Raw genomic sequence first — 16,875 nt, 5'->3', positions numbered from 1 at the left:
TATATGATATAGGGATTTTAACTTGGCAACAAACCAGTAGCACAGAAAAAAATTTGATATTTTTTCATATGAGAATTGCCTCTCCGACAGTTTCTATGTGTTGTGCGTGTGAAGAACGTTTTAGAAAATTTAATTGTATACCCTAGACAAAATAAAATGAGTTTGTAAGTGAAGCCCACAAAGTTAATGCCACCACAGTTCAGTTTTGTATTGTATATAAGGCATATTGTTAGTTTCGAATTTCGAATGTCTTTTTTGGTCAGAGTCAATGTCAAAGTGGAAGCGTTTCAAGTACATACTAATATAGTACAGAGCTAAATTATTAAGAAAGTCTTTGCATCTTGTTTCGGCTAATGTTATAGACGTTTGTGTTACATATTTAACAATAATTATTACGATAAACAGTGGAAATTATTATAACAGATAAGCAGTAAGAAAAAGCAAAATCAGAAGCGAAACTAAAATTTTACCAAGTATCCAAATCCCAGTTCTGTAACGTTGCTGTTCGATTTCCAAGTCTATCCATCTATATTCTATACGTAATTATGTTTGTATCTGAATATCACACCGTTCAACTATCCCCAAAAAAAAAACTAACCAAACTAAGTGCTATGCATATCAAAACGAAGCAAATCGATGTTCGATTCTAGCTTGAGCATATTTTCAAGGCAAGCCAAAAACTCTCCTTTATAATCAAATGTAAGCAATAGGGATATAAAAACAAACAGGAACTGCCCCTAAGAACAAGCACCCTTGAAGTTCGATTCGATGTGTGGGAGTTTTCCAGGAAACTCATGGCATAAGTCAGCAGAACAAAGCGCTAAAACAAACTAGCAATTTTGCTGGCACTGACATTTGCTTCTGGTTTGAAATATTCTGGAATTATTCAAGGCTAAAATACAAATAGAAAACTCACACACTGGTCTATGAATCTATAAACGCATTTGGACTGCATCGAAAGAGAATTCAAAATGGCAGTCGCCTGCTTCTGGCTATGGGGAAATGTTATAAATAATGAATTGAACGAGCAGAAAGTATAACCGAACGTACATTAAAGCATACAGATATTGGCATGAGCTATAGTGGAAAGATAATGCATTATTACAGAGCGACACACCCATACACACCCGTACACACCCACACAACACACCCAACAGAAACAAACAACACAAAACAAACATGTACTATTGAAATATAATTGTTAACCATGGAAAAATAGTCTTTTAATGGAAATTGGCAGCTCATCCGATCTATTAACGATTAATGCAATTAATTAGCTAATGTGGCCTACAAAGGACCTTCGAGTCTGTTCAAAATCGAGTCACATTGTGTGTGCACTGTACACCTGATTTCGTGCCGGAAACTTTTAGATCAATCTCCCAGCTTGGAGGAGGGGTTAGAATGCTTTCCAACCCAAAACCAACCAACTTGGGGAGAATGGGAGTTGTGTGCGTGCCCTGGGGCCAAAAAATTTGTGTGGAAAATGATTTTATGTTTGCAATTTCCATTAGCAACTTTGGCCTGAGTCACGAACAGCCAGCCGGAGTCTGGGCAAAAAGTTTCCTTCTTCCATTTTTTCGGGGGAGGACGAGGATGAGGATGCCTCGGGCCAAGGACCAGAAACAGATTCAGCCACAACCGAAAGGTGAACCACTTCCAGGACGTGCTTGTATGTATATGTGTGTATCGGTCGAACTTTCTGACTGCTTGGCCGCAAAGCAAACCGCAATCCAAGTCAGCAGAATCCCAATCTCCGTCACAATGCGCAAGCAATTTACGCTTTCCGCTTGTTTCAATCCAAACAATTACAAGAATTTGCAATGCCTCAATGCGGCAGTTAATTTGAGTTTGGCGCACAAAAGTATGCTAGGCATTTGCGGCGGAAAAAGAAAATAAAGCCGGGCCACAAAAGCGCAACGTAGTCGCAGTGAAACAACGGCGCTAAGACCGTAAAGGATTTACGGCTCAATTGCGATGTGCGTGCGACGGGATCCGCATCCTCATCCCCATCTCCATCCCCATCTCCATTCACATCCACCCTTGAATGGAATAAAGCCCTTTACGAGCAGCCAAACCGAACAAAAGGAGGAAAACTCATTCACTCGGCCATTCATCGCTTGTTCCGACATCCGACAATGTTATGACCCCCGGCAGCTTCCTACACTCAAAAAAAGCGGACAATATTATAGTTACTATGGGGTTAATTTTACGGCTTTTCATATTGTGAATATTAAACAAAAAACCATTTATTTAAGACCTTTAAATCTCTATCTTAGTATCTCTTTTAAAACAGAAAACATAAATAAGTTGGGTATTTAAAGTTATATCTTAATCGATATTGCTTTCAAACATTTATAGGATTTTCTTTAGTCTTTGCAATTGAAATGTTTAATATTATTGACCCGTATTAAATTTTAAATATATTTTAAATATACGTTTCATCATAGCATTTGGGGGAACAATCATAGCATACAAATATCTTTACAATATAAAACGTTCTAAGTTGAAAACTCATTCCTTTAATTTGAACTTAGCTTATTCTGAGTAACAACCTTTATTTAGTTAACATTTATAAAGAATATAAAAATTTATTTAAATCCAATCCAATTTTTCTGCCAAAAAAATATATATGTAATATTTATTTCACATTTTATAATAGATATAAAGTGAAACTAAATAAAATTTGTCTATTAGTTATACAAGTTCTCCCAAGACTTTGGATGAAACATTGGCATTATTTTTCGTGTATTTCTTTCTGTGTAGCTTCCACCACCGAGTGCTGGTACCAGTCCTCCACTGCGGTTGGGGTTCCAGCTTGTTCGACGGGTGTTTTATGTAGTCGCAACGTGTCGCGCCCGCCCGCCTCCTTGGGGTGCGGATTTGTTTTGCCTTTTTAAATTCTTCTCCTTCATTTGCTCCGGTTGCCGGCATCTGCTATTTGGACTGGTCCTAATGAGCTACGGTCTTGGGGTTGACTGTTGCTAAATTGGAATCATGCCGGCAGAAACATTATTTTTCATTGGGATTACATTTTTATCGCATTGTCTGACAGGCGGCAGCAGTTGCCTGTCGCAGCCCTTGTCCTTTCTGAGAGGGGAGTCGTGGAATGCCATGAATTCGAGCGTGATTTTTGCAGCTTAATAATGAGCCCTCGGTTTACGCTAACTGACGCGTTTTATTGGCCAGCGTTTAAAGTAGGGGCGTGTTGGCAATAAGCCCAAGACGCTTCGCGTTAATGTGTGAAATGTCCTCGGCACAGCCACATCCCATCGCATCCCATCCCCATTATCCCATATACTCAGCCATTATGATCACGAGGCATCGATCCAATTCCGCAAAGTTATGGCCCGGCCCAAATCGAATCATGAGTTGGCCCAAAAACTGACAGATACGAGCAAATTGAAGCAGACAGCAGCAGGAATGACGGGCTTTACTTGGGGGTTAGTATCCTGATTCGAAACCGGAACAGGAACTGCGCTGTGTCTGCCTTTGAAATGATGCATGAATATCTGATTAGCCGCCTGTCGCTCTAATCACAAATCCTGGCCATCAATCAATCAATTGGAAAAGTGTTTCTACCAATGCATATAATTGAAGGTGACGCAGACAGATACATTTTTAGCTTTTAGTCCTGCAAATATAAGGGATTATTTCTAAAGGTTGTCTGTCAACGGGAAAGAAAGTGTCGAAAAATGCCCTCACTCTAGAAGTTTAATATGTTCCATATTTGCATGATTTTGATGTAAAGATAAAACTTTGAAATCTGTCTAGATTTTTAAGAAAACAAGGAGAACTAAAAATGTGTTAGGGCTTTCTAGTTCAATTTTATTTTATAATTTCTTTAACTTTAACTTTCTTTAATTGTATAAAAATATATTTTACATTTATGTTTTCACAAACGTTTCGGTATATAATTATTGTTATGATAAAGAAAATAATCCGGAAAGGTAAGATTTTTTCTTTGTGAGCCCAAACTTTCCGTTTTCGAAGTCAATTCATACTAATTTGGAAGGCTCATTTTGTGTTTTCCTACGCCTGGACATCAGAAAACTTTGTAATTGGAATTTATATTTATACATCAAAGAAGAAGTAACAAGCACAATAACTTTCCCTCAACTTTTTGTAAATTGATATTTGCTCTATTAAGCGAGCGAGTTACCCCAAGACATTAGCCGGCCTGTGAGCCACGAGCCACCCCAAAAGTGGCCCAAACCAAGGCTTTAATTACTTAATTTGAATTTCTCAACGACGCTTCCTAATACAATTTATTACAATTTGCTGATGGGCATGATGGGTATGATGGGTCGCTCCGGACAGGTTACAGTTTGTGGTTGCTGTTGTGCCCCTGCTGGAACAACAATGGAACGGACGTTCAAATTGCCGCCACGTGACTCCATTGTGTGATTACCTCCGCCAGCTAGTTGCTCGACTGGGGCATCTTTAGCGAGATAATGAAAAAAGGATAATAAATTGCATTAAATTTGACATCGTTGTGGGGCAGCCGCGTGCCACTACCCCCACTCGACATGGAACGAGGCGTAGTAGAGTAGAGGCTGTTTGCCGTTGCTGCTCGTTTTCCTTTCATCCCGATTGCCATAAAACATTTTTATTAATAACATTATGATTGTCCTGCCTTTGAAGTTGGATGGGGCCGATATAGCTGGAAACAAGCCGCTTATCAATTGTGAATGCTAGTCCTTCAAAGCGGTCAATGCTTTGACCCTGAAGTGCCTTCTATATGTACTTCACTTTAAGTGGTCGGCAATTTAGATAAGAGTCTTTGTCAAATTTACTTTGTTATTATTTATTGGCTCGTTTTTATAAAATGTAATTTTTATATTAATTTTTATATTATTATATTTTTATATTTTCATCTGCTTTCTCTGAAATAGGAATATTTAACTACATACAATGTTTAATCCTTTTTCAGCAGTCGGTTAGTTATTTATAAAAATGTCACTTTTTATTACAAATGCCTTATTCGTTTATATTATTCTTCATTTAAAATCAATAATAAAATACAAATTTTAAAGCAATATAGACTCTTCAACACACAACAATTCGCATTTCTAAAATGTAACGTTTAAATTTAATGAGTACCATATTTATGAGAATTCCAATTAAAAAATAATACAGAATAAAGGGTAAATAAGTTTTTTTCTTTATTCTAGTTATACTTTTATTTATATGGTTTTTATTTATTTTACTTAAACCATAGGACAACACTTTGTTAGGTTAAGAAGGTGTACACGTTGAAATTGTATTTATCCAACCCCCTTTTTATCTATTATTTTCTTTTGTTACTCGCCGATAAATAAAGATTTCGAGTTGTAAACTTGTCTCTAAATGCTTGACAATAACATTTCAAAGGCCCGGCGGCCCATGTGAACTAAAGCCGGAAATTCGAGCTACTCGAGCGCAATGGCAACCGGAAGTGCTTATACAGTTGAATTACAGCAATGACAGCTAAAGTTTTTATGTGTATGTGAGGAGGAGCCCAAAGACGGACAGCCGAAAGGAAATGAAGCCCGAGAGTTTTCAGTTTCCTCTGGCCAATTTTATTGCATTCTACTGGCGGAAGCCTGGCCAAGACAATAAATGGCAAACTTGCACGAATTCGTCCGCCTCTTATGAGCGTCGATGTGGGAGGACAAATGGCTGTGGGTCACCACGGGAATAAGCACTCGAACTATAGAATTTCAACTGCAGATAAGACAAATCAAATCAAGGGTTGGGTGAGACCCAAAAATTAACGTCAACTACGCGGAATTCTGGGTGACGCATAGACCATACATCTTGTTCTTTTGCGGACTGTCAGTCAATCGATAAGGTGCATTTTCGGATACCGCCGCTCTTGAGGCTGGTGACAGTGATTAACTAGTTCTCTAGCAGCGGTCTAACGATTGCGGCAAATTACTCAACAATTTAATTCGGTGTTCAACAAGTGGTTAATCAGCGATTGTCGCACCGCGCTTGTTTTCTTTGTTCTTCCAGGATGGAAAGACTCGATTCTGTCGATACCGAAGAAATGGCTCTCCACGGCCGAGTCCGTGGATGAATTCGGATTCCCTGACGTGAGTAAAATTGATTAAACCATTTCGCATTTCCTTCCACCTTTTCCAGCAAATATTTGCCCCCGGGCTGAGCTCGACTGCTACTTGAATAATTCAAAGACAAACACTCGCGCACACAGGCAGACGGACTAATCCTGTTTGTTATAATTACAAATGCAAATAACGAGGGCTTTTGTATGGCAACAGGAACTCCTGGCAACCGACCTGCCGCAGCTCGTGCAAACAAACCGGAAAAACCAACCTACCCCCCTGAACCTTTTTCCGCCCTCAGTCCATGCTCACCTGAAAAAAAAAGCACAGCAGCCACAGCAACAACCCCCGAAAAGCAGAGTTAGACATCAAAATTGTAAGCCAGCAGCAGAAAAGGGGATCCACTGACAAAGCCAAGTTACACGAGGCTGCATATTGGGTATAACAAAAGTTTCGGTTGCTTTGAAAACGGAGAACAGGATCCGCAAGTCAACGACATGTTGACACTTTTAACGTTTCGACTGTATATTTTTAAGTGGAAAATTGTGTTTTCTTCAGCTGGTACAACCAAACACAAAGTCGATGGATTTTTTTCAACATACATTTTTTTTTGCATCATCATAATGAGCTACAGAATATGCGTTGACCATCCTGAAATCGATGGGTCTTCAGACCAGCGACACTCCACTGGGGAATTCTTGGGGAAAATCTCTCAATTAAAGTTCGCCAAACAAGGGTGGATAGCAGGAAGGAATGGCAAAAAAATGTCAAGGAGTCGGAGTACAATGTCAGATTCAAGCCATGCCATTTCTTTTCCTTTTTTTTGTGATTTGAAATTCGGCTCCCCAGGGCATCAACTTTTTGTATTGCTGCCGGCAGGGTAAGGAAACTTTCCATTTGACGCTCAATATTGCCATGCATACAAATGAGGAAAATGGTAGAAAATGGGGAAAAGTGTCTAAGATGAGTGGAAGTGAAATAAAATTAAATTTGCTAAGCCCTTCGAGAACCCTTTTCGTTCGCAGACTCTACCCAAGGTGCCCGTCCCGGCGCTGGATGAAACGATGGCCGACTACATTCGCGCTTTGGAGCCGATCACCACGCCGGCGCAGCTGGAGCGGACCAAGGAGCTGATCAGGCAGTTCACAGCTCCCCAGGGAATCGGCCAGCGGCTGCATCAGTATCTGCTGGACAAGCGTGAAGCAGAGGATAACTGGGTGAGCATTCAATTGAGATCTCTAAGTCATTTATTTGTTATCATTTTAAAGTTGCTAGAATACTGAAAGTTTCTTGTTGATTACAGAAGAAGTCCAAAAATAAAGATATAGTTTTTTGTTTAATAAAATTCTAATATTTTTTGCTTTTTAAAGATTCCTAAATGTTTTACAATTTTTTTATAGGCCTATTACATTTTAAGAGAATAAATAACACATTTACCTTTACTGGTTAAAGCAACGTGGTAAAGCCAAATATTGTATGCTCAATTTTTTGTTTCCCTTTTTAAGTTAGTTTAAATATGAACATATCAAAATATATTAAAATTTAAAGGTTGCTTAAAAATTCTTTTAGGGGAAAGATTTTAAAGAACTCAATTACTGATTTACCCTAGTTATGAGAAAATATTGCTTACTTCAGGGATCAAAAGTAAAATATGAATTGATATTATCTAACAAGACAACCACTATTGATACTCGAATTTAATTATATATTTTATTTTGTGTTAAAAACTATTATTTAAATAAAACCAAATAAATTCTTTAGTGTCCCACAACAGTTTTAAATGACTTATCCAAGTGTGTTGAAAGTATACAATCAAGTTTTTTGTATTTTAAGCTATTTCTGGGCTGTTTAAATTTATAAATAATTTATGCTTCGTGTGTGAAGTGTGGCAACACTTTATTCAGCCGAAAATGCAGGGATTTGGAGGCGATCGTCTCGAGCTTATTTGACGGATGGGGCCGAGGTCGACGTCGGGGGTCCGTTGTTGATGACCGGGGCAGTGGGCACGGGCGTCTGTGGGGTGGGCACATTGTCGTCGCTGGGGGAGGGGGGCTGGGGCACGGCAATGGTGCTGCCCGTCGGCGTGATGGTGTCGTCGCTGCCGGGGGTACCGGGGTTGCTGGGAGTGGTGCTGGGGTCGTCAGTGGGTGGCGTTGGAACAGACACGGTGGTATCGCCAGGTGGCAGGGCGGTGGTTGGGGCCGCGGCGGTGGTGGTGACTGGGGGGCAGCAGTGGTCGTGGGGGCAACAGTGGTGGTGGGGGCGACGGTGGTGCTGACGGCGGCTTCCATCGACACACAGGTGGCGTTGATGGGCAGACTGTCGCACTTGGCGCTGGGCAGGTAGTTGTTGCAGGCGTAGCACTCCTGCAGGACGTAGCTGAAGTAGGTGCTGCTGGCGCAGTTGGTCAAAGTGGAGAGCACCTCGCCCCTGGCGTTGGCGGTGGCCGCGCATTGGTAGTAGGTCTGCACGTTCTCGTAGTTGGGCAGCCTCAACTTCGGCTGTGGGCAAACGACGGGCGAGATCGTTTCCGTGTACTCCGGGACCCTCGAGCACGACTGGGAAGTCTGGGCATTGACGGCCACCAAGGCGGCAAGCGCAAAGATCACTTTTGGGGGGGGGCAGGGAGGAAGGGAACAATATCAATGGCTATATCCTGGGTAGCCTGTTAATGGTGCTGCTTACCGGCTTTCATGTTGACGATGCTTTTCGTTTTCGTTCCTTGCGAGACTGGAGAAGGAATGCGTCTGGCTGCTAACTCGGCTCACCGATCACTGATGCATTCCAGCCAGCTCCAAAGCCTTTTTATGCCGCGGCAGGGCATGTTAGACACGTTTAATCAGCCCGCTGCTAGATTAATTCGTGTCTTGTCGGCCGGGGTGCGAAATTGAAATCAGCATGCCAGGCAGTGCCTAATTGCGCCTTAGACTCGTCGCCCCCGAAGTTTCGGTAATCTCGGCCAGATAAGGCCGTGGCGGAAACTATTCCGAATCTTTACCGCCAAGCGACCAAGTAGGAACTTCTCATTCCGGGTGTCATGTCAATTAGCATCGCCACTAGATCATCTCGCCAGGCTGAGATCACTGGTAATGACTTCATGGCCTTTTCTGCCGAACTCAAGTTCTCGGCACTCTATCTCTGGCATGCAGATAGCACTCGATGTTACTCCACAACATCATCGAATTCGTTTTTGTTTTGGGGAATCACTGTCATTACCCCTGAAATGCTTGAATGGCAATGTTGTGGGGTTACTTGGAATTCAAGAACCAAAGGCTAATATTTTCCGTGAGCTAAACTAAGGAACAAAATACAATTTGAACTTTTGAAAAAACTTAAAATAAAACAAATGTTACAAAATTTGTATTCTGTTTAAGCATTTGCACAAAAGTGCAACTAAAAAAATTGAAAGGCATTCGTTTCGTAATTAGATTTTCATCTTAAATGAGATTTAAAATTTTTTTAATATTTTGAGACACATTTTGCTTGTTTAAGGTCATTTAGAACGTAATTCACAAAATAGGTAATTTGTTCATATTATATTAATTATGGTTTAAAGGTTTAATTTAAATCTTTTAAATTATATTTATTATTTATTTTTTAATTTTGTATTTATCCTTGATCACGAACTTAATCTGACTCAAAGTAGGCAGGCTTGTCTGTTGGTCTATTCGTATTTAAAATGTATCCAAAAACTTGTTGGGAAATTTTAAAAGGACTACCACCACTTAAAATTATCACTACTTCTTGTAAAGGATTCATGAGTAGCGGCTAACTTTTCAATAAAACCTCTCAAATATATCTCAACACTTGACATTAGAACTGTTTATTCTTTCGTTAACTATCTTTACGTAATTAAAGTCAATAAAAATCAATATTCGAATACTAAATTAAGGGTGGAGTAGCCCAATTGCTCAGTTCTGACAGCTAAGTAGTCCCTATCTATGCTTCACTTTTTCTTTTTAATTTTACATTATCGGATTCGGATGTCAGTTGTGGCCTATCAAAATATTCCGTGAATAACAAGAAATCGCAATCAATTACCCACTTTGACTCTCTGCCGCGATAAGGAAGTTCTGGAAACAACAACAGCCATTCCCCAAACCCATTCCCGTACAGAAATGTGAACGAAAGTCTCTATGCCAGTTAGATATTTAATTACTTTAAGTTGCTATTTAGAGTGGTGAATGAAATTCCGCTTGCTGAACGTTGGGCATTGAACTGGCGATGGCTATATGGGCGGCTTAGACGGCTTAGGCGGTGGCTGGCTTCTTCTGGACCTTGCTGGGTGGCGTTGGCTTCTTGGCGGCCTTAGCGGGAGTGGGAGCAGCTGGCTTCTTGGCGGCGGAGGCGGGCTTCTTGGCCATGGCGGCCTTGGCGGGGACAGGGACCGAGGGCCTCTTCTTCTGGGGCACGGGCACAACGGGTTTGGTAATGACAACGGTGGGTGGGGTGGCTGGCTCCGGAGCGGGGGTGGGTGGAATGGGATGAACCTCAGCCTCCTCCTCGTGGTGCTCCTGGTGGTGCTCCTGGTGCTCATGGTGCTCGTGATGCTCATGATGCTCCTGGGTCTCGGACCCTGGCTGAGAGAGGGCAGAGATCACTGGGGGCGCATTATCGATGACGTGCATGGTGACGGGTGCAGCGGTGGGCAGGACGTCCATGGGCGGGGCCGGGATGTAGTGGGCGGGCGACACGCACTGCTGGAGGACGAAGGTGAAGACCTCGCCGGCCGGACAGTGGACAGTCAGCTGGCTGCCATAGACACTGGGGCACACATAGTACTCCGAGTTGCTGTGGTAGCTGGGCCAGCGGATGCTGATCTCACTGCGGGTGCACTGCAGCTTGTAGTCCATGCGGGCCTGGCTCAAAGCCAGCAGGCTCAAGAGGGTCAATGCGAATACTGCCAGGATCAAGGAAAACAGTGAATTATAAAGAGAAGCTCTAAGAGGCTGTAAGAGGGCAGTGGATCCTACCTTTCATCTTTGGGCTGGGTCCGTTTGGTTATCCGTGATTGTTCAGGGGAACTGTGGTACTGCTCTGTAACCGGTCCAATTGCCATTATTTATACCACCCCGCATCTTGCTATCAGCGATCAGTAATCACCAATCAGCGATTCTTTGCGATAGGCGTTCAGACCGCGCCCAAAAAATTCCCAAAATTCATGGCTAATTGAATTTGTGTCAAACACAGAAATGAAATAGCGTAACTAACACGTTTTCCATGTCTTGCCCTTCCCCATAAATAAAATGAGAACATATCAAAATGTATGGTTATTAAAGACAGTTTAATATTTTAAATATAAAAATTTATCAAGGCTATATTGAGTTTAAAGCCAATCTTTAAGAGAAAGAAATTCTAATTGGTCAGGGTTACTACTGGATCATTGATCTTGATCTTTTGGAGATTTATTTTATAACTTTGGAATCATATATGGCAGGCATACTTATAATGGGTCAAATAACTATAATTTCAAATAAATATCTTTAAATTAAATATTTAATCATAAAATTAAATACAATGCGTATTAAAGTGCATAATTTAATATTAAAATATTTCAATAAATGCGGATTTAAGTGCATGTTATTTAATTTAAATTTAATTCCAATTTATTTAAAATTTTCAGATATTAACATAATTTCCGTAAATTGTAATATTTTCATATTTAAAATAACTGAAAACCGAATATAAAATCAAAGCGAATAATGTTTAAATTGAGTACAACACATTTGGACTTACTTTGTTCTATTTATTGATTTATTATGAGGGATTAGTGATATAATTTGTGTGAATGTATATCAATAAACCTCCTTCTAGGTAAAAACACAATCCATAAACCATTGTTACATTTTTCCAGGCCTACTATTACTGGCTCAACGAGATGTACATGGACATTCGCATCCCCTTGCCGATCAACTCGAATCCGGGCATGGTGTTCCCGCCGCGTCGCTTCAAGACGGTCCACGACGTGGCCCACTTCGCTGCCCGCCTGCTGGACGGCATCATGAGCCACAAGGAGATGCTGGACAGCGGTGAGCTGCCGTTGGAGCGCGCCGCCTCGCGGGAGAAGAACCAGCCGCTGTGCATGGCTCAGTACTACCGCCTGCTGGGCTCCTGCCGCCGACCAGGTGTCGATCAGGACTCCCAGTACCTGCCGTCGCGGGAGCGCTTGAACGACGAGGACCGCCACGTGGTGGTCATCTGTCGCAACCAGATGTACTGCGTGGTGCTGCAGGCCAGCGACCGCGGCAAGTTGTCCGCGAGCGAGATCGCCTCACAGATCCTTTACGTCCTCAGCGATGCCCCCTGTTTGCCCGGCAAGCCGGCGCCGGTGGGTCTGCTCACCGCCGAGCCGAGGAGCCGGTGGGCCCGCGACCGGGAGATGCTGCAGCTGGACGAACGGAACCAGCGCAATCTGGAGCTGATCGAGACCGCCCAGGTGGTGCTGTGCCTGGACGAACCGCTGGCCGGGAACTTCAATGCCCGCGGCTTCACCGGCGCCACGCCCACCGTCCATAGGGCTGGGGATCGGGACGAGACGAACATGGCCCACGAGATGATCCACGGCGGCGGCAGCGAGTACAACTCTGGGAATCGCTGGTTCGACAAGACCATGCAGGTGGGCTTACAATATATTTAAAGTTTATATTTAAAATATAGTTCTATAGATTAAACTAAGGGAGTGTTTTAGTTAATTACAAATTATTTTTAACCACATTTATAAAACTTTTAAACTAAAAGTCCAACGAAAAGGCACTAAACTTATCGAGTTTTAGAGTGCCTGTGAAGCTATAATTCCCAACATGTTTTAGCTGTTTATTGATATGTGATTAAAGCTGATGATCTAGAATCTAGTTTCTAGATTGAATATCTGGTCTCACAAGCAAAAATTAGAGTTATATGTTTTTGTAATATTGAACAATTTATTTTTATTAAAAACTATCTAGCTTTATTAAATTACTCATACGCACCGTTGACTTTGCTAGATAAATTTGTATATTTCTGTAATGTTTGAAACGGAATATTCATTCTCCAGCTCATTATTTGCACTGATGGAACTTGGGGCCTGTGCTATGAGCACTCCTGTTCCGAGGGCATTGCTGTGGTTCAGCTGCTGGAGAAGATCTACAAGAACATCGAGGAACACCCGGACGAGGACAACGGGCTGCCCCAACATCATCTGCCGCCACCGGAGCGTCTCGAGTGGCACGTGGGTCAGCCATTGCAATTGCGCTTCACCCAGGCGTCCCAGAGCGTGGATAAATGCATCGATGACCTGGACTTCTACGTGTACCGCTACCAGAGTTACGGCAAAAGCTTCATCAAGTCGTGCCAGGTCAGTCCGGACGTATACATCCAGCTGTCCTTGCAACTGGCCCATTACAAGCTCTACGGCCACCTGGTGGCCACCTACGAAAGTGCTTCCACACGACGATTTTTGCATGTAAGTATTTATGTATTAACTCCCCAATCAATAATATATAACATTTAAAATACATAATACATAAATACAATTCAATACATAATACAAAATAACATGAGCACATTGTTATAGCATTTACCAAAAATACCTCAATTGTAACTTAAAAACAAGAAGAAGCGTTTTAATCGAGTACCCAGAAATCTAGATTACTCAACTAACCAATTTTAAAATAAGGATCAGGGTCAAATCTAAAAACTTCGACTTCTATGAGTCGATTGGGCGAATGAACAAATACAGCTTAATAAATCGTTCTAACCATATCTGAGATATGTACTCAGATATGTAAATATATACTTTATAGGGTCGCAAACGCTTCCTTCTACCATACTTTTAAACGAACACAATAAGAACGGGTACAATTATTAAATTTTAATTATAAAACCATTTTTATTATTTGCTTTGATACATAATAAAGTCGGTACGCACATCTATGAATGTAGGTAAATAACAAATTGATTTGTTATCATTGGAAATGTATTATTTTTCATGTCCATCATTTCATATAATTTGTGACTGGATATTCCTTTCCAGGGTCGAGTGGACTGCATCAGAGCCGCCAGCACGGAGGCATTGGAGTGGGCCAAGGCCATGTGCCAGGGCGAGGGCGCCAACGTGCCCCTGGAGAGCGATCGCGAGGACGAGGAGGAGTCACGCAAGGTCAAGTTTAGCATTTACAGTGTGGGTATTCCATAATGCATACCCACCCCCTAAGAATGAGTAACTTATATTCGCTGCCACCCACAGAAGGATCACCTGCGTGAGCTGTTCCGCTGCGCCGTCGCCCGCCAGACGGAGGTGATGGTGAAGAACATCCTGGGCAATGGCATCGATATACCGCTGCTGGGACTCCGGGAGGCCAGTGTGGAAGTCACCGGCGAGATGCACGAGCTGTTCAAGGACGAGGCCTACAAGATCTCGCAGTGCTTCCTACTCTCCACAAGTCAGGTAGTAACGAGCCAGGTGCCCGCTAAAAAGCACCACCACCACCCTGCACTCTTTCACCTATGCACCATCTAATCAATTCTTGCACCACAGCACCACTGAGCACTAAACAGCTGCACAAGTAGGTATCGGCTAGAAAATTAAAGTTTCCTGCCCAAAAGCATTAGTTACCTGAGGATTTGTCAGAAGGGGTTTAAGGATATGTCTAATGCTCCATTTGTAATACCCACATAGGTGGCCTGCAGCACGGACAGCTTCATGGGCTATGGACCGGTAACGCCACGTGGATACGGATGCTCCTACAATCCGCAGCCGGAGCAGATCGTCTTCTGCGTGTCCGCATTCTACTCCTGCGAGGATACGAGTGCCTCGCGATACGCCAAATCGCTGCAGGAATCGCTGGACATAATGCGCGATCTACTACAAAATTAGAGCCCCAATATGGATGGATGGGGGAGACCGAAACATATCAGTGAATGTACCTTAGCAGGTTAGCGAACTAAACTAAGTAAGTGTAACTAGCGACCGCCCGGGCGTTTCATTTGTGACCAAGCACCACCAAGCGAGCCACCCAACGAGGGGTGGGGATCTGAAGGATCGAGGAGGATAACGAAATCGAAAACTAATGTCAATCACAATCATGTTGAGACAGAAACCTATATGCAACCCATTCGCTTTACATATCCCTTTGCCCAATTATCCTTGTAGCTGGAATTAGTGCAACTCTATAAGTCAATTAAATGTTTTAGAGCCATTTTATGCCAAACTGTTAGTGCTGTTATCTTAGTGTGTTACTTGTGCAATATTTATTATGAGTGTTATACTAGTTCATGTGCTAACTAAGATAGCCGAGCTTACGAACTTGATTACCCCTATTGTCCGCGAATTATTGAGCGCAAGCCCACAAGTATGCAATACTTTTCGTTACGAGAGTTGAGTTTTAAATTCGTTCTATAGATGTTACAAAAGATACTAGCTAAACATATACTAAAAGTACTATCTACGCTTGTTACTGCAATTTCGTTGTTGTTCGTTTGAGAATTTATTAACCAATTATATAGTGTCTGTTGAGATATTTCCATATATATTCGTGTTTTAGAGAGCAAATGGTATACCGTAACTAAAGGCTTTTTGGATGAAATATATATATATATGTACAACCCATGAAAATAACAAAAAAAATCTAGATGAATATATATAGAGAACATCATGTACGCGTATAGACTTGAGACGTAACAATACATATCAATAAATTTATATACACCCCAGGAAGGCAAAAGAACAGGAGATTACAGCTATAGATATATAACCTATATGTGTTTGTCTGTTCAAGCCGTTAGTGAAAAAAGTATGTTTCGGTAGCGATTCGAGATATTAATGTTCTACAAAAATATATATAAAATATATACATAAATATTATACGTACGTTATTTACAAGAGAAATTTAATGAGAAACGTTAGAGAACAACCAGATACATATATCAAACTAGTTGCTGTGTTCATTGTTACTATATATGTATGATTATCTTCTAAACTGTTAACCGAACTATCGCTATGAACTATCCAACTATCTATCCTGTATTCGATCTGTGTATCATTACGTTAACCTACTATTTGTCGTTAAGTTTGACTTGTTTCCATGGCCGAGTGCCGCATTTAATGTATGCAAAAATAATCACCAAGCGAATAAAATGAAATAAATGCATTACAACTCAAGACCATTATTCCTGACCTACAATTGATCTGCCTGTGAATGAAAACAATCGCATATAGAATTGCTATGGCTGCACGGCTAAATTGGTCATAGCTTTCATGGCTATTTCCAAGAATAGATAAGTCCTCTTCCGCTGAAACAAAACAGCCGTTGCGCAGTTCTTAATATCCAGCTGGTAAAGTCGATAAGGGACTAATAAGATAATCCAATGCCAGATAGTATTTTGGGGAATTAATTAAAAAACATCCAAAAGGCCAAGCGGGTGGCAATAAAAAGACCTAGACGTCAACGGTCGGTCAACAGTTTCAGACGCGCCACCAACATGAAATGTAAGTATAGCAAAAGGAGTAGCAGCCAGTACGATCCGTGGATATATCCCTCAAACTCGTTGCAGACTTCAACCTGCTGCTCAGCCTCTGCCTGGTGTTCATGCTGTGCTCCTCGTGGGTCGCGGCCTTCTCCAGCCTTGCCACTCCGAACCCAACCCCGCCGACTGGTGCTCCCGTCGACAACAACGCACCTAGCTCCGTCCAAGGACCTCCGACGGCCGAACCCACGAATGCCACCCCATTAATGAGCACTATCTATCCCCTCTACGGTGCCTAGAGTCATGGTCAATTTATGAATTAAAAATTCAACTGCAATTATAATTAAATACGTGTAATCTTCACTTGCAATAAATGATTTGGGCTACG

At 41.8% G+C, this 16,875-nt stretch overlaps 4 protein-coding genes across 5 annotated transcripts in view; 2 read left to right on the top strand and 2 right to left on the bottom strand.

Annotated features, from left to right (window-relative positions):
• LOC108135730 (choline O-acetyltransferase) overlaps positions 1 to 16,177 on the top strand; it is a 29,087-nt gene extending 12,910 nt beyond the window's left edge. Inside the window, exons 4-10 of the mRNA XM_041709151.1 lie at positions 5,995 to 6,074; positions 7,070 to 7,261; positions 11,899 to 12,660; positions 13,078 to 13,485; positions 14,056 to 14,202; positions 14,269 to 14,469; positions 14,701 to 16,177. Coding sequence (XP_041565085.1) covers positions 5,995 to 6,074; positions 7,070 to 7,261; positions 11,899 to 12,660; positions 13,078 to 13,485; positions 14,056 to 14,202; positions 14,269 to 14,469; positions 14,701 to 14,898 — 1,988 coding nt within the window. The 3' untranslated portion in view covers positions 14,899 to 16,177. The remainder of the gene's footprint in view (positions 1 to 5,994; positions 6,075 to 7,069; positions 7,262 to 11,898; positions 12,661 to 13,077; positions 13,486 to 14,055; positions 14,203 to 14,268; positions 14,470 to 14,700) is intronic.
• LOC108135760 (peritrophin-55) lies at positions 7,843 to 8,841 on the bottom strand. Its single transcript, XM_017256606.2, is given in 3 exon segments — positions 7,843 to 8,266; positions 8,269 to 8,652; positions 8,730 to 8,841. Coding segments are annotated over 3 exon segments (675 nt in total). The 5' UTR covers positions 8,740 to 8,841; the 3' UTR covers positions 7,843 to 7,985.
• On the bottom strand, positions 10,176 to 11,098 carry LOC108135761 (vegetative cell wall protein gp1). Of its 2 annotated transcripts, none has more exons than XM_017256608.2 (2): positions 11,018 to 11,098; positions 10,176 to 10,944 (listed from the first exon to the last, which is right to left on the bottom strand). In XM_017256608.2, the coding sequence occupies exons 1-2, from the start codon at positions 11,022 to 11,024 to the stop codon at positions 10,295 to 10,297; spliced, it is 657 nt and encodes a 218-aa protein (XP_017112097.1). In that variant the 5' UTR covers positions 11,025 to 11,098; the 3' UTR covers positions 10,176 to 10,294. The 2 variants fall into 2 exon arrangements, with proteins under 2 accessions (XP_017112097.1, XP_017112098.1); XM_017256609.2 differs by having other exon boundaries at positions 10,176 to 10,946; positions 11,022 to 11,049.
• Positions 16,178 to 16,392: 215 nt separating the features above from the next.
• LOC108135762 lies at positions 16,393 to 16,850 on the top strand. The gene is made up of 2 exons (XM_017256610.2): positions 16,393 to 16,509; positions 16,575 to 16,850. Exons 1-2 carry the CDS (start codon positions 16,503 to 16,505, stop codon positions 16,784 to 16,786), a joined length of 219 nt encoding a protein of 72 aa, XP_017112099.1. The 5' UTR covers positions 16,393 to 16,502; the 3' UTR covers positions 16,787 to 16,850.
• Positions 16,851 to 16,875: the final 25 nt, after the last annotated feature.

This window comes from Drosophila elegans, unplaced genomic scaffold (genome assembly GCF_018152505.1).
Source record: "Drosophila elegans isolate 14027-0461.03 unplaced genomic scaffold, ASM1815250v1 contig_476, whole genome shotgun sequence".
Lineage (NCBI taxonomy): Eukaryota > Metazoa > Arthropoda > Insecta > Diptera > Drosophilidae > Drosophila > Drosophila elegans.
The sequence above is the reverse complement of the archived record's forward strand: the minus strand, read 5'-3'. Positions and strand labels throughout refer to the sequence as shown.